Source organism: Bactrocera tryoni, chromosome 3 (assembly GCF_016617805.1).
Source record: "Bactrocera tryoni isolate S06 chromosome 3, CSIRO_BtryS06_freeze2, whole genome shotgun sequence".
NCBI classification, from domain to species: Eukaryota; Metazoa; Arthropoda; class Insecta; order Diptera; family Tephritidae; genus Bactrocera; species Bactrocera tryoni.
In genome coordinates, this window is record NC_052501.1 from 79,728,385 (window position 1) to 79,752,593 (window position 24,209).

Genomic DNA, 24,209 nt, shown 5'->3' on the forward strand with positions numbered 1-24,209 from the left:
CATAATCAACAGGTTGGTGCATTAAATTTCTACACTTTTTAATCGACCTGTATTTAAATAAAAAATTTTATAAATGAATTCCGAAACATGTTTCTACTGTTTTTATAATGAAAAAGCAACCAACTTTCTGAATATAATTATTTATAAATAGCCTTTATAAATGCTATATTATCTGTATCTTACCCTTCTAAGAATTGGGGAGTGGCAAACGACCAAATAGGTTACCACACGCCCTTATTGTAATTAATGTACTTAGATTATAGTTAAGTAGCTTTTCTTGTTTCTTCTAAGTGTATATTTATTGACAAGCTTGAACTTGAATTATAGTTGCTATAGAAGCTATTCTTATTTCCTTTAATTGTATATTAATCATAGCGAGCAGTGACGAATCGAAGAGGGCTATTCGTTTCTCAAAGGCTTGTTGGACGACTAGAAAATAACTTCCAACACTTCTAGGCATGAGCTGAAGTTTTTTTGAAATCTTTGCAATATTTTCTTTTATAAGAACTAATAGTTATTTTTAAAAGTTACTAAGAACTTAACTTGTTGGACATGACTTGAAGAACTTCGCAATTTCTTCAACACAGGAATTATTTTACAATGTATTGCAGATTTTTACAAACTCGACAAAGACCACAAGACCCGCTGTGCGTTAATGACGCAATCAAAACTCTGTGCTCTATACATTTTGCGTCTATCATGCTAGACAATCTTAAATTAATTTCCTTTAATTACGTAATTTAATAATGTTTAATTGTTTTAAACAACAAGTGCCTTTTATACATACATACTCACATACAACAACTAATTAGTATATTTGTAACATACGACTTAAACACTTTCCACAACTTTTACAATCGCAAAAACAGTCAACGAGACTGTGATTCTCGTCAATTAAGCCAAATAATCATATAATATTATGGCTATACGAGAATAGGGCGTGTGTGCCTCCTCCTCATATACTCATTAGGATTTATTTTGTTATTTAAACTCGCGCAAGATATGTTATCAGTATCTGTTAAATGACTTGCTTTATCATTAAAGAATAGCAAATGTGCTATATGGAATTATAGTTGTGTTACTCGTATTATGTGAATACACTTTTCGGCACACTTTTAACGTCAGCAATGTGTACTTAATTTTATCTTAATTCTGGCGTAATGCATGGATTTAAAATTAACTCGATTGCATTATGATATATATTTATTAGTTTAATTTTATTTTTATTAATATTATTGGAATATATCCACTCGCATGGCGAATAAGGGGTTGAATGAGTTTCCTTGGGTAAAAAATAGCCTTTTTTCAACATTTTTTTCTTATATAAAAAAGAAAGATGTTATTAGAATTTTTTATTGTTACAAATATATACTATTAGCAAAGAAACTCTGAAATTTTTGAAAAAAAAAAACGTTTGGAACTCGGCCATTGCGACGCCATTTCCGGTGACCTTTAGGAAAAAGGACGCGCCGCGTTGGCAGCATAACTCCTTACAGGATCATCTAAAGTGAAAAAATACGTGTTTTAATTAAAACCGTAACTTAGAACTTGGACGAAGGAAAAAAACTAAAAAGTGGATTTTTGGCAGACATTTTTAAATACATAAAAATTAAAATTTTAGTGAAAATTTCGCTGCACTTTTTTCAAATAGTTTTATTGGAAAAAAAATTCTTCGTTCGGGTATTTAGGAATTTTTTCTCAAAGACCTGTTTAAAATGTCATGAAGATCCGTTGAGTAGTTCTAAAGAAATCTTGCCAACGGCCAGAAAAACGCGTTTAAGGACGGCGTACTTATCCAAGCAAGCCTCGAGCACACATGTTCTCAAGGTTGTATCTCCGAAAGTATAACTCGGATCAACATGAAAATTTTGAACAATATTCAAGAGGTGTTGTAGAATTTGATAAGTCAATAAGAATTCGATTTCTGAAACCCGTAATCCCATGTAACCCCATAATAGCCGTTTTTTTCGTGATTTTTTTCTGGAGTAGCATTTTATTTAATTAATTGGGAGGCATTTACACCATGTAAAAAAATTCATACAAATAAGCTCATAACCGAATCTATGTATTTGCCGGATCCACTTCAAATTTTCAGAAAATTTTGAAATATAAATTCGATATATGTACGTATGTATTTGAAAAAAAATTGATTTTATGGAATTCACAATCGTATTTATACAACACCATAAATATCAACGAAAGCTATGATGTTATTAATTTTATATGTGTATTGCCTTAGAATTATAACAGAAAAAAGCTATTTTGAGCCGTTGTATTCCCCTATCCGTTATGTCAGGCGCAGTAAACGAGCTTAACGCCATGGCCAAACAATGCCAATTGACAATTCAGTTAGTCTACTATGGGGTCCGCTAACGCTATAATATTATAACTTTCTCATGCATAAACTAATCATTGCTTTTTTTACGATAAGAAACTACTTGTTATATGCAATCTGAAAATGTTGTTGAAATTATTAAGATTATATTGAACTTTAACTTTAAAAATCTGCAAAACACACGTATCTATGTAAACCTTTAAAAATGCGGATAAGATAAGATTACTTAATTTTTGCCATTATTCTACTACTTTGACGTGTTTGAAGCTCTTAAAAATACTTCAGCAATATATAACCTCATTAATGACTGCTTCAAAGAGTTATCAGCAAATCCCCTGCTGTCAAAAAACAGTTAGTACATATGTGCTATATGTATGAATATGTTTTTTTATAACGGCTATTGCACCTACTCTTTTATTATTGTTTATCAGTATATGAAAAAATTTAGAAATGAAAGCCATTTTATAACAGGAAACTTTATTGCCGCTCCAACAATTTATTAGAGATCGCAGGGGAGTTGATTAATTCTACCACTGTTATTGCCAATTCTCACAAAAAATATTTATTTTATTAAATGATTTATTAAATGGTTTTTCAAAAATCATTTCCTCTGACCATAAACTCTGTACTAGCTAACAATTGTATCGAATTCATATATTTTCACCGATTAAAAATAAAATAATTTCTGATAAAGAAATTCTAAGTGCAAATTTCATTCAATCTTGTCGATGTAATCACATCCGATGTGTACGCTAACCTGTTATTTAGTGTCCCTTTCTCCGTGGTTCCCTTAGTTTGATCTTATATTCTTGCTTATTTACTTGAATTTCGAAGTCTCATGTTGATATTTTATTCTTTTGTTTGGCATACATTTTATTAATAATAAATGCGCTCATACTGCAGACAAACGTAACGGAAAATTATTAAATTTAATTTACTTACGTTAATACTTGCAATAACCTCGTTACACGTGTCATTTAAAAACGGGCAATATACGCATGTACTCCGTAAGGCACTCTGTAGAGAAACCTTGCTGAAAATTTTCATGCTGAGTTTGAAAAAAATTTTTAAAAAAGTTGGTTGGCACTTGATCTATGTATACATATAAGAAAAGCAGGCACCGTTCCTGGCCAGTGCTTAGGTGACTGTCGCGCCTTGAAGTGGTGTGATTTAACAGTCATGAGGTAATCTCACGGTAAGCTGGCTGCCAGCTGGTTCTATAAAAGAAACGCAGGCACGGTGCCTGGCCAGTGCTAAGGTGACTGTTCCGCCGTGAAGTGCTGTGATTTAACAGTCATGAGGTGATCTCACGGTAAGCTGGCTGTTAGTTGGCTGCCAGCTGGCTCTATAAAAGAAACGCAGGCACGGTGCCCGGCCAGTGCTTAGGTGACTGCCGCGCCGTGATATGGTGTGATTTAACAGTCATGAGGTGATCTCACGGTAAGCAGGCTGTTAGGTGGCTGCCAGCTGGCTCTATAAAAGAAAAGCAGGCACCGTGCCTGGCCAGTGCTTAGGTGACCTCACTGTAAGCTGGCTGTTAGCTGGCTGCCAGCTGGCTCTATAAAAGAAACGCAGGCACGGTGCCCGGCCAGTGCTTAGGTGACTGCCGCGCCGTGATATGGTGTGATTTAACAGTCATGAGGTGACCTCACTGTAAGCTGGATGTTAGCTGGCTGCATGCTGGCTCTATAAAAGAAACGCAGGCACCGTGCCTGGCCAGTGCTTAGGTGACTATCGCGCCGTGATATGGTGTGATTTAACAGTCATGAGGTGATCTCACGGTAAGCTGGCTGTTAGCTGGCTGCCAGCTGGCTCTATAAAAGAAACGCAGGCACGGTGCCTGGCCAGTGCTTAGGTGACTGCCGCGCCGTGATATGGTGTGATTTAACAGTCATGAGGTGACCTCACGGTAAGCTGGCTGTTAGCTGGCTGCCAGCTGGCTCTATAAAAGAAACGCAGGCACGGTGCCTAGCCAGTGCTTAAGCGACAGTCGCGCCTTGAAGTGCTGTGATTTAACAGTCATGAGGTGTCCTCACGGTAAGCTGGCTGCAGGCTGGCTCTATAAAAGAAACGCAGGCACCGTGTCTGGCCAGTGCTTAAGCGACTGTCGCGCCTTGAAGTGCTGTGATTTAACAGCCATGAGGTGTCCTCACGGTAAGCTAGCTCTATCAATCAATTTTTCCGGGTACCAAGCAAAAAAAAATTTTATTTTGTTTAAACCACCCTAATATACAAGCTTATGTATGTCTACACACATACTTAGCTTGTACGATGAATTTGTCAACTAAAAAAAGAAAGCAAATTTAATTAGATTAATTTATTTAATGTAATTATCTCAGTCAATGCATTCTCCAATTTACAAATACTTGCTTTTTGCGTCGTTGAATTAGTTAAAAGTGCTTAAATATATACTGACACTGCATATACCAGTGTCTGAAACGTGAGACGTACCCAGATGTGCATATGTATGTATATAAATATATCCTAAGTATGTATGCGTGTATGTGATATGGATAAAGATACGTCAACTTAAATGTTAATATGTATGATTAATTCAACAATTTGCGGCAATAATCAATGACGTAAGAGGCTTCCAAAAATTGCGTCTGATTTGTACGAGCGATATTTTAAGCTAGAATTAAAAGCATATATGTACATATATGTATGTATGTACATATATGTATGTATGTACATATATGTATGTATATAATGCACATGTATACGATAACACGATTCCCCACTGTTCAATTATTAATCACTCAAGTCTTATATTTAATTTATGATTTTTTTTTCTTTTTTTTTCCTTCCCAAAATTACATTTACAGCGCCACCGAAGATGCCCAATTGTAAGTACAAATATGAAATCAATCATTCTTAGGTGTTTTCACCTGAAACCCGATTAGGTGAATGAATGAGGTCTGCAGCTAGGTTTCACGAAAAATAATTATATACTACAAGTAACAACAGAAATTAAAAAAAAAATTAAAAAATATAAAAAAAAAATTTAAAAAAAAACAAAAAAAAATTAAAAAAATGCAAATAAACATATTAAAAAAACTAAAAAAAAAGATATGTTCAAAACAAAGATATGAAAATAGAAAAAAATTGCAAATATTACTCAAAATGCAAATTTATGCGGAATATGCGTTAGCACATACAGTAACTTCCAAAGCCTTCAAAAAATAGTTACAACGGTGCATTAAAGAACTAGATAAATAGCTTTGACAATAATTAGAATTGTAAAGCAAAAACTACGACTTAATGGTGTCAAGTGCTTAGAAATCACAGACAAGGAAATTTTCCCATATATGCATACACTCGCTGTTATCAGCGCCTAACCGGCCTAGTTAAAGAACACCCGCCTGTTTGCACGGTCAGCCCAAACGCTACCCATCCAAAGTGCTAAAGATAACACAGTTACATATTATAAATAAACAAAATGCGCAAATTCATGCAAAAATTACAATTTTTTACAAACACATTACATGCTGTACAGAAGTTTCGGTCCAACAACGAATTTGCATCATAAAAAAGAATAAATGCATTTGATGGCTTAACGTTCTCAGCTAAGTTGTCCAGCTTCTCTTTTACAGCCTCTACTTGACATTTTTGCAAAAAAAAATTCTGTCTTTTGGTACAAGTCTTGCATTGACTCTTTTCATAAGTGATGTTAAGATCTTCTGTTATCTCGCTGATGCCAGCATAACCATTTTTAAGCACTGTTTCTTTAATTTTATCGTCTTTAACAGTGGTGGCTAGACGTCTCGCATGAGGCAAGACCTTCACTGAATGCTCGGTGATAAAGTAGACTACCCAAAACACTTCTGTAAACAGTTTCAACAGGCTCGTTGCTCAATTTTTACCCGTGATAAAAATCGCAATGTAAGTCCGATTCAAATTTGATCAGAGTTCAAAATCACATATTTCCTTTAATCATAGATATTTATTTTAAATAAAGGTTTTTTGTGAGCGTGGGAATGAGAGTATATACTATTTCTTACTTGCATACATACTTTTTCTAAGGAATGCATCGACAATTAACTGCATAAATATCACCCAAAAGTTGTGTCATGATACCGACAAATTGCATAATCACTCGCTGTCTAATTATAAAAAAAAAAAACAAGAATCCGACACCTACGTACGCATTAATGCATATAGTTATCATAATTTCTTCACATATACATATGTATATAAGTGTGTGTGTCCTTAAAAATTGTTGAATATTTCATAGTTGTCGTTTAACGAAAATAGTCGCCACAATTACTTCCTGAGGCGAACTCAAATTAAACGTAACGCCACAAGTCACAACAGAAATAAGTTCATACATACACCCATACATGCATACATATAAACGTATAAAAGTCCAAATTTATGCGCGTACTCGTGTGACGAATAACGGTACTTTCACAATTACCGATTAAATTCACTAGTGGTCAGTTTAAAAATAGAAAAGTACGCTGAGCCCACCACACAGCTTGTCGCAACATTAATAAACCCATAAACGCACACATGCACACATACATATGCTATTTATATGTGTGTGACAAATTCTTGCTGAACATGGACTTACATATGATTTTAGACGAGAATAAAAGTACCCTGTAGGAAATTCAACGTCTTAAGTGTAGCTTAAAAATGTTGTAAATTCAAAAATTTCGATTATTTTTTTGCGTTTCTTGATTTTCTTCACTACAAAGCTAATAACAGTGAATAAAATTTAATGTTCCATTGAAATGATGAATGATAATGTTCAAAACAGCTTCGTAATAGCTACGTAAAGGTAAGAACGTAGTAAATCAGCAGGCAAAAGGCCGAATATCAAGGGTCCCAAAAATTTTAACATATAGAAATGCAACCTTTTCCAAAAACAGAAAGGAGAGTTGTTACAGAGAGGCTTTCCAGAAACATCGAAAACTTTTTCTAATGTATATCAAGGTCTTTTTCAAAACCGAAAGAAAATTAATTTTGAAACATATTAGAAAATTAGTTCTAAAAAATATTTTTAAAAAATTGTTTAACAAAATACATATCTAATAAATTTTTTTTTTTGATATTTAAAAATCACATCTAACAAATTTTTGAAAACTACTTTTTAAAAAATATTTCAAAATTATTTCCAAAAAATTAAAAATATTTTTAACAATATATTTAAAAATTAATTTTAACAAAATTTATATACATATAAACATTACTTAAAAAATATTTTTGAAATTTTTTTAACAAAATATTTAAAAGTAAATCCAACAAAATATTAAGAAATTGTTTCTAACAGATGTTTGAAAATCACTTTTAAATAATTACAGAAAGGACTCTACGATGCCGATTTTAAATAAATATTTAAAAATTATTTTTACAAAAACTTTTAAAAATTTCTTTTAACAAAGTATTAAAAAATCACTTCTAACAAATTTTCGAAAATTATTAAAAAATTATTTCAAACAAAATATTTAAAAATTATTTTAATAAAACATTTAAAATTTACTTTAAAAAATATTATATTTTTTTAACAAATTATTTAGAAATAAATTTAATAAAACATTTAGAAATTACTTCTAGCAAACTATTGAAAATTACTTAAAAACGAAAATATTTAAAATTTTTTTCTATACAAATATTTAAAAATAAATCTAATAAAACATTCATGTACTTCTATCAAATTTTTGTAAATTACTAAAAATTATTAAAAATATTTAAAAATTATTTCTAACAAAATATTTCAAAAATTCTAAAAAAAAATATTTAAAAATTACAATTAATAATATTTTATAGCCTAAATTAATAATAATTTTTAAATATTTTTTCTAACAAACTTTTTTTAAATTATTTCTCATAAAAAAAAATTTACAAAATCGAAATATTGTCGAGTGTAAAAAATTTATAAAAACTCTTTGTAATATGTAAGAATTTAAAAAAAAGAAACACAAGAAAGGCTAGGAAAGTTTTCAACACAAAATACTCATTTAGAATACCATTTAAAAGGCGCTGGGATACCAAAGTCACACCCACTAATCAGCTTTCATTTCATGCCGTGCCCTATAGGGTAGCGATAACCTTAACTTTCATTCACACTAAAATGTGGTCTTCAATTTTCGCAAACCAATACCAATACAAGTTACATTTCGTATGTGTATCCTCGTGTATGCTATGCCACAAGTACTTTAGTTATACCGATTATATATATTCGCGAGTACACTTGCTGCCTTGATCCACAAATAAATAGTTCAGAAACGCTTTAGAGTGGATCATTCACAAGTTAGCCCTCACTTCCGTCATTTGCGGCGTTGCTAGCGGAAGTCTCCAACTTGTTGTAAAAAACTGTATCGTTATACACACGAGTACGAGTAACGAGTATAAACGAGCATAATATCCGCGTCCGCCAGCTGGCATACTAAATATTAATTTGTCTTTACATCAATAAGACGTGCGAAAATATTTAATACATACGTACATATGTGTGTGTGTGTGAAGAAAGAAATATTTACGCGTAATTGAAATAAAATATAAAATTTGTGTTAAAATTATAAAATCTGTGCATGGAAAAGGAAATAGCCTAAAAAGTGGTTAAAAGAAGCGTTTGTGCATTCCTTTTCATACAAAAAAGATTAAAAAAAAAAATATGTATAAAAATTAAATTTAAAAAAAAATTAAAAAAATATAAATACATATACATATAGTATATAAAAAATAAATATATTTAAACGTGTAAAATTATTCAAAATAAAATTATCAATTCCTTAGCAGTATTTCGCTTCACCGACAAAAAAGTGTAGCACAGAAAAACATTAAAGGAAATCGAAGTCGAAACCATTTCGAGTCGAATTTAAATTACAATAAAAAAATAAGTCATAAGAAAAGTAATCAAACCAAAAGTATTATTTTCGTAAATCTACACTTAAATGAATCACGTTCCACTAACAAGGAGCTAAACGTTACTTACATAATTAAGCATATTTATTAAAAGTATTATTAAATTAAACTGTAAAAGGCAAAATGTTTGCGTTCAGGAGCGTTGTAAGCACGCGTTTTATGCCCATTGGCGCGCTTGTTATTCTAAATCTATGCGTGCGCGCGAGCTTTGGGCATACGATCCCTAGCAATGCGATACAGAAGCGACAATACGAGCCCGTGGGGCCGGAATCTTGGTAAGTGAAGAGCTATCAAAAAAATATATGTACATTTATAAAACTCGTGAAAATGCATTGTATCTCAAAGGCTTGTGTAAAATTTCGTGAACCGACTTCAAAAACACAGTTTCGAGAAAAACGCGTTTAAAGACGACGCACTTAGCCTAGCAAGCCTCTCAAGGCTGTATCTCCGAAACTATTACTCGGATCAACTTGAAAATTTAGAACAATATTCTAGAGGGGTTGTATAATTTAATAAGACAAAAAAAAGATCGATTTTTTGAAACCACTAAACCCATGTAACCCGTTAAAACTAGTAGGCATCGAACCCAACAGAATTTAAAATTTAATTTTGTGTTACAACTCATCATTTTATATACTAATACTAACTGAACAGTTCTTAGTATTTTTTTTCTGTTAAACATATCATATTTAACGTTAGCGCGTGCGGTTACCGTTCCGATATCTAAAAAAACCAAGCGACAATGAACTGTTAATTATAAAGTGTAAATTATATTTACGTAAGTTTCTGTTCTTAAATTTCATACACTTTTCGTGATAACACTTTTAGCTAAAGTGGCGCTACTTTCATTTGCCCACGAGAGACAGCTGAGTGTATAAAATCAAAATGTTAAAAATTAATGCAACTTCTTGGTCTCAGATAATTTTTCACATACCAAAAAAAAATAATTTTTGACCGACCAATAAATGTGTAGAAAATGATAAGCCATCGAAGGTATAGTTCTGGTTTAACTGAAAAAAAAATCATAAAATATCGGCTGCTTCAAAATAAAGTTCAATTTTTTCACTTATTTTTTAACTTAATTGAATTTTTTAAAAATATTGGGTAGTCGAAAAAGTCTTTTCGTATTTTGTCAATAGATGTCGTTGCAGTCGTTTATCTCCAGTGCTACCAATCACATTGTGTCATACCATATGGTGTTGGAAAGATGAGATTTTATCAAACAATTTATTTCGGGGAAGTTGAAAATAATGAAGAAATTCGCTATATTTTGAAAATTTTTTCAAAAAAAGGGAAGAATGCCACGCAAGCCACCAATGAAATTTGTGAAGTTTACAGAGACGATGCTGTTTCAGTTCGTGTAGCACAACAATATTTCGCTCGCTTCCGTTCTGGAGATTTCGAAACCAAAATGATACATATTTGTTTATTTATTAGTATAAATATAAAAATATTAGTTTAGGTTTAATTAGAAATTCGAAAAGACTTTTTCGACTACCCAATATTACAAAATTAAGATTTTTATTTTTGTTGCTTCATGTGATAGAGAGATATTTAAAAAATATACGTGCCATATATTAAGTAAATTGGCTGATTAGAACTTGAGATATTCTGGCATCGAAAAAAGTAGTATGATTGCAGTCGCCATTTCACTAAAATGGCTATAACCTCGGTAATAATGTGAATTTTAAAAAATCCTTTTAGAGAGATATTTCTGAATATCTAAACGATCGAATTATGGAAAAAAAATTTAAATTTTTTCAAATTTCTAGACTAGAATTCCCCCTTAAAAAAAAAAAGTGTTTGAAGTAGTTGCATAATAAGTGCGCGCTTGGTATGGAATTTCATAAGGGTAACCTCAGCTGTGCAAAATACCAGCAATTCCTGGCTTAAATTCAAAAACTGTACGTGTCTTTTTGCGTTAGTCAATTTATGAATTTGTTTCGGAAAGCTGCTTCTTGCTGCACATGAAAGCATCAAAAAATGCATGTGACATTAGCGCAACTTTTCAAGGTGAAATTTCAAAGTTGAAAACTCGCCATAATTTGCAGTGAAATTATCGCTGACAGCTCTAAATGAGCAAGCATTAAATTGAATGAAAGTGCAATTTAAATGTGTGACATATGTATCTACCGGCATACCTATATAGAATATACAAAATGTGTGGGCGCGCTTGGGAAAAACATCATAAAAATAGATTTTTAGTTGACGTTAGTTAAAAAGTGTAATTAAATAAGTCTTACACTTAAAAACACAAACAAGTTAATTTAAAACACTTTTCTTCCTGGATAATAAAATACTAATTTTAACGCAAGTTATACCATAAACAAATATTAAAGTGAACATATAATGGTTACTTACTCATTATTTTCAACAATAAAGATATCGAATTTTATTGCCATAGTTTTTAAAATCTTTGAAGGCACCTCTAACTTAGGGTAGAAGAAGAGTTGTGCGAATAAAAGCACGAAAAGCTATTGTATAACGCAATCAAAGTAAAGCATAGATCAAAGTAGGTGTGAAAAGAACGGCTGAACAGTCTATCGGGACGTAACCAAGTGCACCTTATCTGGGTGCACGGAGTAGGAGTAGGCAGAGAGAGGTATTAGCAACAACTCCAAGGCATGCGCCATGCCAAGTTGCTAATGGAGCGTTACAACCTCAGCAGGTTTAAATATGTAATCAACCTTCCTAGGGACGAACTAAGGAATTCTTTCTATCTCTGGTTCTGCTCCACCAAGCGAAATACATTCGCAGACCTTCCAATAGTTCAGTCGAAAGAGCATTTTTTATAAAACTCGCCAGTAGACTTCGATGTCAATATCCGAAAAATTCATCAACATAGCAGTGATCAGTGTTCAACAGCTACTGGTGAAGAAAAATTACAATAATTTGGCCGTCTGTCGTGGGATCGATAATGTACTTACATAGCTTGAGCTTACTACCTTTCATTGCATATCTCCGAATGTTGAAGCTTTCCCTCTAGGCTGCGCGGTTGCTTTTCTTAAGGTTACTTTAATACTAGAAAGCAGAAATATGCTTCCATTTATCCACTTCTGTTACCACTGAAAGGTCTTCAAATACTTTTCGGTTTCACGCACTTTGAATTCAATGAAATCCTTTACGAAACTATAAAATTTTAATCACGAACTGAAAGTATCACTCAGACATAAGAAATAAAGAAAACTTATACTGTATTTTTATACGAGTGACACCAAAGATTCGAAGTTATTTATACAAACGACTTTAATGCAGGGCCTAGCTGCATGATGCTTTCTTTTTGCCGAGTCTTCACACACATTTGGTGGAAATTTTGTATTTGGTTAAAATGGTTAATGTATCCGTTTTTATTTCTTGCTAGCCAAATCTATTGTCATGGACCGCTGCTGCACACCGTACAAATGGCACATCTTTACCAGGACTCTAAAACGTTTGTCGATATGAAGCTGAAAAATCTACCGGAAAAAACTATGGAGGAGTTCAACGCGTTCATGCTTAAGTACAACAACACACCAACCGAGGCGGAGATACAGGATTTTGTTGATGTAAGTGGGGATACATATACATACATACATACCTAAAAAGATTTGAAGTATCTTCAACAATATTATTCAGCTACTCTACAATTTAAACCACTTACTTTGCTTGCTTCTTTTAGACACATTTCGAGGAGCGGGGTAAAGAATTTGAAACTTGGGTACCGAATGACTGGAAAGAAAATCCTGAATTCTTGAACGCCATCAACGATCCAGATCTCAAGCAATGGGGCTCCGATTTGAATGGTATTTGGAAGGAGTTGGGCCGCAAAATGATCGAAGACGTGCACAAGAATCCAGAATACTATTCGATAATACCTGTTGACAATCCAGTTATAGTGCCAGGTGGTCGTTTCATTGAATTTTACTATTGGGATTCTTATTGGATTATACGCGGTCTTTTGTATTCGGAGATGTATGAAACGGCACGTGGCATGATCGAAAACTTTTTATCCATTGTACAGAGATTCGGCTACATACCGAACGGTGGTCGTGTTTACTACTCGGGACGTTCACAGCCACCATTCTTAACAGCTATGGTTAAGGCTTATGTTGACTTCAAGAAAGATTACAGTTTTGCTTTGGAAGCTTTAGATACTTTGGAACATGAATTTGAATATTGGATGAATAATCACACCGTGCAGGCCAAGGGTTATGATGTTGCTATCTATACAGATGCCTCCACTGGGCCACGACCGGAGTCCTACCGTGAAGATATTGAAACATCGGAAGCTTTTCGCACCGACGAGGCTAAGGAACAACACTATACCGAATTGAAAGCCGGCGCTGAATCCGGTATGGACTTCAGTTCACGTTGGTTCGTCAATGAAAATGGCACAAATGATGGTGATCGTACCGATTTAAAGACACGCTCAATTGTGCCCGTCGATCTTAATGCGTTACTGTATATGAATGCGAAAATAATTGCAGAATTTCATGACAAAGCAGGAAACAAAGCTAAATCCACTGAATATGAAGCGAAGGCTGCAAGGATATTAGAGGTTAGTATATTGAAGTATTAGAAAACGTTGGTGGGACAACTGTCCTACTGTATATGCAAGAATATTAGCCAGAATGCTATATTATAAGGAAGAGCTGGATTTCCCGAGACAATTTGAAATCTACTTCTGATTTGGTGGGGTTATGACTCTCGCAATATCATCTGCTGAGATGAAATTCATAGATCAAAGCGTTAATCGATTTTATGGTAATGATTTCAAATACTTTTTGTGAGTTGTTGTTGTTGTAGTGACAGAAAACACTCCTAAAGTATTCTCAAGGAATGATACCGAGTTTACAGTTTTTGCCTGGGTAAAAATACGGATCCTTTTCGGTTACTTCGGCCCAATTGTCATGAGAACGGACCCTAATATGTAGATATTAAAAATAATTAGTTGCTGACCCGAAAATCGTACAAAAAACTGGGAACAGAAATTATAATTTTTTCTTCTTAATTTTACTCTTTCAAGGCTATCCAAGCTGTACACTGGAATGAAGAAGCCGGTGTTTGGCTGGACTACGATATGATCAATCAGAAACCACGTAATTACTTTGTACCCACCAATTTGTCACCACTCTATACGGGCGCATTTAATAAATCCGACTCAGAGAGAATCTCGGCATCTGTGCTAAAATACATTGACGATTTAAAATTGGACAGCTATCCCGGTGGCGTGCCGAATACGCTCGCGCATACCGGTGAACAATGGGACTTCCCTAATGTTTGGCCACCAATGCAATATATACTCATTAGAGGTTTGGAGAACTTGGGCACGCCTGAGGCAAAGAAACTGTCAGAGCGATGGGGACATCGTTGGGTGAAATCGAATTTCGAGGCATACAAACAGACGCAGACGATGTTTGAAAAGGTTTGCAGCAATTGAAAATTTCAGAATATTAATATTTTTGTTTTTGTTTCATTTTTCTAACTTTTGTCTTAACAGTACGATGCGTTACACTTTGGTGGCCATGGCGGTGGCGGAGAGTACGAGGTGCAGAAAGGTTTTGGCTGGAGCAATGGCGTAATTATTGAGTTCCTCACAAAATATGGTGGCGACTTGTCCCTATCGAATAGTGCGGTATCAACAGGTGACGATGCGTTTAAAAAATAGAGAAACTAAATTCACTTAAAAAATAGCAGAATATAAAAAATAATAAAAAAAAAAATCGCGACTCATTACAGTTCATTTGTCTTTGTTGTTGTTATTGTCTCACAGCATATTGCTAAACTATATAAATATATACATATATATATATTTTATATAATTAGAGAATATTCATCTAAGATTGCATTGTAATTGTACAATAAATAAAATAGATAAACAAATTATTAAAAATTATTATAAGTACAATTGAAAATTTGTTTCATTAAAGCGTTAGGACATACACACATACACGTATACATATGTAAACACACATAAGAAATATTAAATGTGCATTTATTCATACCACAAATGTTCTCACACAAAGCCTCTCTTTCATCGTGCACTTCGCGAAGCCTGTAAAAATCCATCATACATGCATATGTGTATATGTGAAATAAATGTACATAAAATAAATGTTATATTTTCATTGAAAGTCTTCTTACTCGTTATTCACCATTGCACATAACCTAATTTTTATTTACAAGTTAGCAGAAAAAGAATGTTGTATAAATACATGAGCCAAAATAAAAACAGTTCTAAAGGAAATAAAATTATTTAATTATTTTTAATTTTTTATAAAAATTAATTATATTTATTTAATATATTTTTGAATTTTTTAGTCTTGTTAGTAAGTGTTATGGTTAATAAATTAAGTTAAAGTTATCTTATCTTTCTAAAAAATTATCTCATAAAATTATAATTTATAATTATTTTTTTAATTTCAGTTAATAATATAATTAAGTATTTAATAAATTTTAAGCATATTTTTTTATTTTTTTAACAAAAGAGAAGTAAAAAAAATAAGTTTATTATGATATAAAAAATATATTTATAATGATTTTTAACAATTAAAAAAAAACTTGTTTCAAAAATATAGTTTCTTTCAAAATATTCGTTTTAAATTTAAAAAATATTTATACTACAATAAATTATTAATTATATATTTAAAATTTATTTAAAATGAAAACTATTTAATTTTTTTTTTTTTAATTATTATTTCGATTTTGATTTAGAAATAAACTAAAAATAAAATTTTGTGAAAAACTAAATTATAATGATATAAAATGTATTTATATAACTTTTGAATAACTAAAAAAAATAAAAATAAATCATTATAAATTCTATTCAAATTTTAACTCCATTTAATTAAATATTTAATGAATTTAAAAATTTTGTTTTGTTTAATAATTGTTGCTGTTTTTTTTATTTCCAAATTTTATCAAATTATAACTTCGATTTTGATTTATAAATTAACTTAAAATAAAACTGAAAGAAAAACCAAATTATTAAGATATGAAATTTATTTATATAACTTTTAAACAACTACAAAATTAAAAAAAAATCCTTTTAAATTCTATTTATATATTAACTCCATTAAATTGTTTAATAAATTTAAAAATTTTTGTTTCATTTATCTTTATTTTGATTTTTAAATAAACTAAAAGTAAAAAACAAAGTATATACATACATACATTTTAATAAAAAAAACAAGTTATTATGATATAAAAATATATATGTATATTTCTTTTAAGCAATTAAAAATTTAAATACCATTTTAAATTCTGATTAAACCTTAACTCCATTAAATAAGTTAATTTTTTTTTGTATCTTTTTTTTATTAAGTAATTGTTTTGTTTTGAGTTTTATTTGCCTTTTTTGTGTTAAAGAAATCAATGTGTTTTAGAAATAAAATAGAAGTAGAAACAAATAAATTTGAACTAAAAGGAACTCAACTTATTATGATTTAAAAAATGCATATTTGTTATGATTTTTTATCAAATAAAATACAATTTAAAAATAATAAATTTAAAAAAAATATTTCTATTATTATTACTATTATTATTATAATTTAATAGTATTATTATTTTTATTATTATATAAATATAATAGTAGACACCAATATTTATTTTAACTCCATTAAATTATTATTTCTTAATAGAAATGAACATATATTAACAAAATCAAATAAATATTTTCAATTTAGTGTAGTTCTAGATTCAAGTATACAATAATAAATTTAAAAAGTCAGTTAATTTATTTTTTTCAAACGAGAAACTTTTTTTCTTTCCAGTTTTTATTTGTTTATTACCAGAATTAGTTGAAATAACAGCAATATTATAATGTATTATGTATTTATTATAAATTGACAATTAATTTATTGAAAAAAACTTAACCTCAAACTACTTATACTATCTGTTTTGGCACGAACTGATGAAAAAAACGTACTTTTCCACGTATTTAAATACAAAATCTTCATTATTACACTTGACACTTGTTGTAAGACTCGTCTATGATGACCTTCAGTGCCATCAGCGAAATTATGTTTTTGATTCCATGTCGTTTTTAAAGCGCCATTTACTAAATTGTCAGCGCAATGATTCTTTTCCCTAGTGAAAATCGCCAAACATGTAAACAAACGCTGTCAAACAGACACTAATGAATTTCGCAATGAACCAATAAGAGTCAAATTTGATCAGATGATACACCAAAAAACAGTAAAGACGAACTTACTGTCTAAACCAAATCTCAAACAGGAATAGAGCTCAAAAACTTCAGTTTCCTCCAGACTTTCTTTTAATGTTAAGAGTTAGCAAAATCTACAGCGGTTCGTCTGTCTGTATATACGCGAGCTACATTAAACGAAGAAATTTTCCAAATACTATCAGTTGCTATAGAATCTATAAAAACCGAATGATCAGAAAAAAGTTCTAGTATGGAAACTTCTTTATTTGTGAAGGGTATACTAGCTTCGTTTTCTATGACGTTTTCGATTTTTTTTTTACTTTAACAACAATTACTTGTTAAAGTTTTTATATTTTTAATGCTCCTTGACAATTTTCACACCATTATTCGCTGTAAATACACAAATAATTAAGCATTCAACACATTTTTTGTTCTTTATGTTGTATTCTAAGTAATTTTCATAAGTGTAATTAAAAAACAATAATAATAATAATTTAATAAAATAAAATTTTATTAATAATAATAATAATTTTCATTAAAAAATAATATTTATATGTTTAATTCAAAGAAATTAATTTTAATAAAAATTTTCATCGAAAAAAACAGTTAACTTGAAAATAGTAGATAAAATATAGGCCAATAACCACATAACTATGTTTATAGATACATACATATATGTATGTATATAACGCTAGTTGTTTACCATAATCAAAATATATTATTTTGCAGTTTCGAAGAATACAGTTTTCAGTTTGACTGTTGCGCTGCTGATTTCGGTGTTTGGAACAATGCTGGGTAGATCGTTGTGGTGAGGTAGATCCTCAAAATAGATTAAGAATATATTGCAGACATGCGAATTTAATTAAGATTTACTTGCAGAATCCAATTTAAGTCGTCTGACACACTTTAGAGGCAGATAAAGACGAGATTGTATATGACCATGACTTGCTTCGTTACTTACACACAACCACACAGAACATTGCGTACAATGCCTTATGTATTTTCCAGCGACTTGTATTAATTTATACTACATGTATATAGAATCTAAATTTATTTTAAGTTTTATTTCAACTTGTACATTACACTAATTACGCTCTTACACATTTTATTTTATTCTATTTATTATAATTTTATTGTTTTTTTTTTTGCTTTGCTTTGCTTTTAATAAAATATATTTATGTATATTGTTGGCAATAGTTCATTAGCTAGCACACTTGATGAAGTACCTTTTGCAAGAAGCAAATACAGAAAACAAAATTTTACATATTCAAATCTTACTCATTTTATGAGCGATGCTATGACTGGATATGATTGCTTTCTTTTTGTTTTTAATTCAACAAACATACATACACATAACTATCATCTGATATCGAAGTATGCACAAGAGCATCAAACAACATGAACAGATAATATTCTCAATATTTCGTTTTTTTGTTAACAAAAATATCATTATTTTTCTACGAAATTTTAAACCCTAAAAGGAAAATATTTTTTTTGTTTTTTTTTTTCGAGACAACAAACTGTCAGACTATCTAAATGATTTTCAATATAGGTATGTAAGAATGTAGTACCAAGTACTTAAAAGTAAATAAAAGCGAATTAGTATGTAGTTGCTCAGTTAGCGGGTAGCGGTTCTTGACTAAAGTAGGGCGCCGTATTTGGTTTTAACAGTGTATGGCAAATATCACAGACACGTACGATTTTTTTGCGCGGGCCCGACGGCACTGTCTTCGTCAGACATTTCTCACAGTAGATGTGTCCACAATGGCGACAATGAATTTTACGTACAGTCACTGTGAAATAGGTGCTGCATGTGGGACAATTATCGACGTCTTCATCCTCTTGCCAGCGTACTTCCGTATCCGATTTGCGCAGCTTTTCCAAGGACATCTGCAAAAAGGGATTACAAACAGTTGAAAGAACAAAGATTAGGCCAGAAAAAATTTAAAACTAACTGAAAAAAAAATTTAATTAAAACTAATGTACAATAAAAGTAAATACAAAAAAATAAATAAAAAAAAAATAAAAAAATAAATAAAAAAAATAAAATAAAAAAAAAATAAAAAAAAAAATAAAAAAAAAAATAAAAATAAAAAAATAAATAAAAAAAAAAAATTTCAAATATTTAAAATAAAAAGAATAATACAGGAAAAAATTAAATTAAAAAAAATATTAATTAGAAAATATTCTTCTTTAATGGCGTAGACACCGCTTACGCGATTACAGCCGAGATTAAAAAATACTATAACCAAAAAATTACTAAAAATAATTCATAGCAAAAAAAAGCTATAAACAATAATAATAAAAAATATGTTTAAAATAAAATAAACAAACGCGCATTTCTTACCTGCAAATTTTGTGATAATTTTACAAAATCTTTCTGCACTTGCTCGCTGGTTGCCAAATCATCTTGGAGAATTTTGATTTTTGTCTTATAATCTGTGTTCATTTTAGTTAGCTTTTCCTGCAATATTCAAACAAAATCGAAAAAAATATTATATAGCGCCAAAAGTCTGTCGGAAAATGACAATTACAATGGTATCCTGCAATTCGATGATTTCAACGCGAAACTTTGATATCTGCCTGTTCAGCTCAGTTTCCTTACGTTCTAGTGTAGACTTGGCCGTTTCATAGGTTTGAATTGTTACCAGATGTTCGGTTAAGCGATCCCTACAAAATAATTATAACAGTTTTTATGTTTTATGGAAAACTAAATATATAAAATATCGCTATTTTCTCAACAAAATTTACCAAAAATTACTACATCATACAAATTTAAAAAAATTAAATTAATTTAAATATATTTTAATAAACAAAAAGTATTAGAAAAATATACATATATATATGAATTTTATTATTATCAACAAATATGCGGACAACTAAAAGATTTAAAACAAAAATAAATACATGCAACTTTTAAAGCCCGCCCACTTACTGCCACGATTTGTTGTCGGTTTGCATCTTCTTTTTGTATGCCAATCGCTCATTATTACTTTTTTCCAATTGATCGCGCAAAATTTGTATTTCATCCAGCGAGGTTACACATTTTTTGCGTTCAAATTCACTACTAACTCGCGCTTGTATAAGATCGTTTTGTTGTTGCAATATTAGTTCTTGTAACTCCTCCACTGTGTTGGGCAAATTAATCTCTTGGCTCTCGATTTCCTCAGAAGATGCTAAATAACGACCGGAAAGAAAGTCGTTATCTGCCTGCAAGGTTTCCAGTTGTTTGTTGACGCGCTCGCGTTCGTCTCTGACACGTTGCAGCTGCCGCATGACTTCTTCCTTGGTGTCGAGGAACTTTTGCTGCAACTCTAGCAATTGCTCTTCATTTGATTTTACCTGCTCGCGCAATTTTTGTACTTCTGTTTTGTGAGCTTCACGTCGCTCTTGCCATTGATCTTCCAAGTCTTTACGCAAAGCAGCTTCCTTTTGTAAGTCTTCACGGGAGGCGGCAATTGCCTTTTGCATAGCATTGATTGTGTTTTGATCTTCGGCGCTTTTCGCCAGAGATTCTTGAAGTTGTTTTTCGAATTGCAAGCAGGCGTCACAGGATATAGTGTTGATATCTATGGAAGTGGATTTGTTAATAGATATATCATCTTTTGGCGTTCCATTTTCTTGCGCTATAGCATTGGTAAATGCGCTGCTTTCTTGATTTCTTAATTTGTCATCGGTTTCACGTAGTTTTTCCTTCAATGCTTCCATTTCCTCTTGCAACTGCACCACAATTGAACGTAAAACTTCGGCATCTTCTTGCGCCTAAATTTATGTTATATAATATAATCTACATTTTTAGTTAACTGTGATTAGAACATCTACAATACTTACGTAGTCTTTTTTACCACTTTTAGACTTGCTATTTTCATCAATACTCTCCGGCTGACTAAAATTGTTTGCTATTACACTAGTCGTCGAGTCGCCGCCCAGTTTTCTTAAAGTCTTTTTTACGTGACTCAGCATTTGTTGAGGCGCCAGACTAGTAGTTTCTACAGGTTGTTGCTGTACATGATCGCGGAACTCACGATTTTCCTGCCAAAGCTTGTTATTTTCTTCTTTCATGCGCTCTAACTCAGCCTTTAAAATTGTTGACTCTTCAATCGTATCTAAATTAAAGAAAATGTTAAAACGCCTATATTATTAAATAAATAATTCTAAAACACCTTGCACCAGTTGCTGCAATGACGAAATTTCTTCCTGCGCCTTAAGCTCTTTTAAACGTAACTCATTTTCCGACTTTAAATCTGCGACCACAAATTGAGACTTCATCTCGTCCAGTTCCCGTTGCAATTTTTTACGATCCGCATGGCATTTATTGAGTTCCGTCTCCTTTTGTAAATAGAGTTCCTTCATTTTTGCTCTTTGTGCGTTAAATTCATTTTGTATTTTCCTTTTCTCCTCTTGTAGACCATCGACAAGCTGTTGCAAATTTTCTGAGGAGTCAACATTTAAAAACAATCAATATATACTTTTGCATGAAAATACAGGTTAGCGAGGAATAATATTATTACCGTCATTTCCTACTGTCACCACATCCGTGGGATCAGGTGCACTAGTTTCTTTTCCTTCCATTTTAAAACGATCCCAGCATGATTTATTCAATTAATTTTTTCACTTTAACCAATATTATAAATTTTCTTCTTCTTACTACTCTTTCAATCAGAATAGTAAAGTAGTGATACCAATATCAGTATAAATTCATGTTTGACACTATTTGGTATCACGATAACAGTTTTATGGTAGTCGATCTGCTGAGTCTTATTGTTTGTAAGCAGATGTAAGCTACAAATAAACAAGATTTTATACAAAAATTTTATTCTTTATATTTTTACAGAAATACTTTTTAATTGTTGGTTTTCCTCTTAAAACAATTAAAAATGTTGCCGTCAATTTTATGGATAGTTTCATAAATGATACTTGGCAACTCCCGCTACGTAAATTCTTCTTTGTTTATTATTATTCTAGCCATTTGGATATTTTTCACATTTTGTTTTCTTCGTTTCTTTCCTTTTGCTTTATCACGCTGGACACATGCGTTTTACTGTCAATTCGTAATAAAATATTTTTCTTCAGATTGCTACTACGTTTCCTCAATTTGAAAATATTAAAGCACAATGGTAAGAACATATCATATTTTTGGAGTTGCATTCATGTAATTATTATTATCTCACAGGGTAAGAGCAAGAAAGCTTTCATCGATCGCAAAAATGCTGTGACCTTTCATTTGGTACACAGAAGTCAACATGACCCTCTGGTAGCCGATGACACTGCGCCTCAACGTGTGTTGGTGGAAGCGACTCCGCAGAACCAAACTAAAACCACAGACCCAGAAAATACTACTAAACGCCGTGAAGAACAACAGAAGTTTGGTATATTTTTTGATGATGATTATGATTATCTACAACATTTAAAAAAGCCGGAGCAGGAAGTGGTTTGGGAGTATGTTGAAAACCCAAATCATGCACGCAAACGAATTGAAGAAGGCGCAGTAACTACCGCTCCAAAATTAGCATTGCCAAGTTCAGTATTTGCTTCTGAATTTGAGGAGGATGAAGGTATGTTAAACAGAGCGGCCACCGTTTCTGGACCACGACCAGATTGGGACCCAGATGTAGTTGCTGCATTAGATGAAGATTTTGATTTTGATAATGAGGATAACCTGTTGGATGATGATTTTGTTGTGAAAGCAATGGCAGAAGGCGAAGATGATGATGAAGGTGAATATGAGGATGATGATAATGAAGATGAATCATCTTCTAATATGGAGGAAGATGATGATCAAGATTTTGATTCTGACGATTTGAATGAAAGTGATGAAGAGGAGGATGATCAAGAATTAATGGATCGACTTGGACCATTACTGCGTGAGCGTCGTTTTAACGATGAGGAAACTAAATCGCGATTTACTGAGTATTCTATGTCCTCAAGCGTTATTCGGCGCAACGAACAATTGTCATTGTTAGATGATCGTTTTGAGCATTTTTATGCTACATACGATGATCCCGAATTAGGAGATCTAGCCTGTGAAGAAATTGAGGGAGATTGGGATCAGAAGCATCGAGTTTTGATGCAATGCTACAGAGAACACAAACGCGGCAAAAGAGTGGAACCGTACAAAAAGGAATGGGATCGTGAACGGGTTGAAAAATATCGTAATATCGTTGATGGTGAAGAGGATCCCAATGAGGAATTGGTTGAAGTAGAAATGAATGATGATAAACAGAAAAAATGGGATTGTGAATCTGTGCTCTCAACATATTCGAATATTTATAATCACCCAAAACTCATTGCAGAGCCCACACGTAGAAGTCGTCGGAGTAGTAAAGCTGAATCAAATGATGGCCCAAATAAAATTGAGATTGATCCGAAAACGGGAATGCCGTTAAACGTTTTGAGAAATGGCGATAATAATCAACTTACTGAAAAAGCTTTAGCAAAACTCGAAAATGGTGCAATTTCGTCGGGCGGTCCAAAATCACTGTGCAACAAGTCTTTAATATCTACCTTAAGTGTATTATCCCTTCGGCCTAAAGATGAAACACCTGAAGAGAAGCGGGAACGCAAACGACTTTTAAAAGAATATCGGTTAGAACGACGGATCGAAAAGAAGGCAAACACGGAGGCCTTTAAAGAAGAAAAGAAGCGACAAACTCACGTTAAAATCAATCAAAAATCTAATCAACAAGGCAGCAAAATTGTGTAACTTATATTAAATGTTATAAATCGTTGTATAAAAAAATAATTTGTGTCAATAAAAATGCAAATAATAGTTTATCAATATATATATAATCTTTTTTTACCAATTTTGCAAGGCATTCAAATAATAATGTCTGTTAACTTTTGTCACCATAACAGTTTTCA

At 31.7% G+C, this 24,209-nt stretch overlaps 3 protein-coding genes across 8 annotated transcripts in view; 2 read left to right on the forward strand and 1 right to left on the reverse strand.

The window, feature by feature from the left end:
- The window catches only part of LOC120771420 (trehalase), a 43,631-nt gene extending 25,184 nt beyond the window's left edge, over positions 1–18,447 (forward strand). For 2 of the 6 annotated variants that reach the window (XM_040099402.1, XM_040099407.1), the window contains exons 3-9: positions 5,161–5,181; positions 12,567–12,750; positions 12,864–13,742; positions 14,211–14,609; positions 14,685–14,829; positions 18,078–18,161; positions 18,228–18,447. In XM_040099402.1, coding sequence (XP_039955336.1) covers positions 5,161–5,181; positions 12,567–12,750; positions 12,864–13,742; positions 14,211–14,609; positions 14,685–14,829; positions 18,078–18,160 — 1,711 coding nt within the window. In that variant the 3' untranslated portion in view covers position 18,161; positions 18,228–18,447. Of the gene's footprint in view, positions 1–5,160; positions 5,182–9,025; positions 9,481–12,566; positions 12,751–12,863; positions 13,743–14,210; positions 14,610–14,684; positions 14,830–18,077; positions 18,162–18,215 lie in introns of those variants that run through there. The other 4 variants (XM_040099403.1, XM_040099406.1, XM_040099405.1 and 1 more) reach the window with 4 other exon arrangements.
- On the reverse strand, positions 18,387–21,997 carry LOC120771419 (rab GTPase-binding effector protein 1). Its single transcript, XM_040099401.1, has 7 exons — positions 21,860–21,997; positions 21,512–21,781; positions 21,180–21,454; positions 20,284–21,110; positions 19,883–20,018; positions 19,696–19,812; positions 18,387–19,238 (listed from the first exon to the last, which is right to left on the reverse strand). The coding sequence occupies exons 1-7, from the start codon at positions 21,918–21,920 to the stop codon at positions 18,963–18,965; spliced, it is 1,962 nt and encodes a 653-aa protein (XP_039955335.1). The 5' UTR covers positions 21,921–21,997; the 3' UTR covers positions 18,387–18,962.
- Positions 21,998–22,358: 361 nt separating this feature from the next.
- Positions 22,359–24,130, forward strand: LOC120771422 (protein LTV1 homolog). Its single transcript, XM_040099408.1, has 2 exons — positions 22,359–22,465; positions 22,522–24,130. The coding sequence occupies exons 1-2, from the start codon at positions 22,463–22,465 to the stop codon at positions 24,049–24,051; spliced, it is 1,533 nt and encodes a 510-aa protein (XP_039955342.1). The 5' UTR covers positions 22,359–22,462; the 3' UTR covers positions 24,052–24,130.
- Positions 24,131–24,209: the final 79 nt, after the last annotated feature.

Coding starts and splice junctions, on each gene's coding strand:
- LOC120771419 (XM_040099401.1), bottom strand. CDS start 21,920: ATGGAAGGAAAAGAAACTAGTGCACCTGATCCCACGGATGTGGTGACA. Junction 21,111..21,179: donor AAAGTGGTAAAAAAGACTAC/GTAAGTATTGTA, acceptor ACATAAATTTAG/GCGCAAGAAGATGCCGAAGT. Junction 20,019..20,283: donor ACCGACAACAAATCGTGGCA/GTAAGTGGGCGG, acceptor ATTATTTTGTAG/GGATCGCTTAACCGAACATC.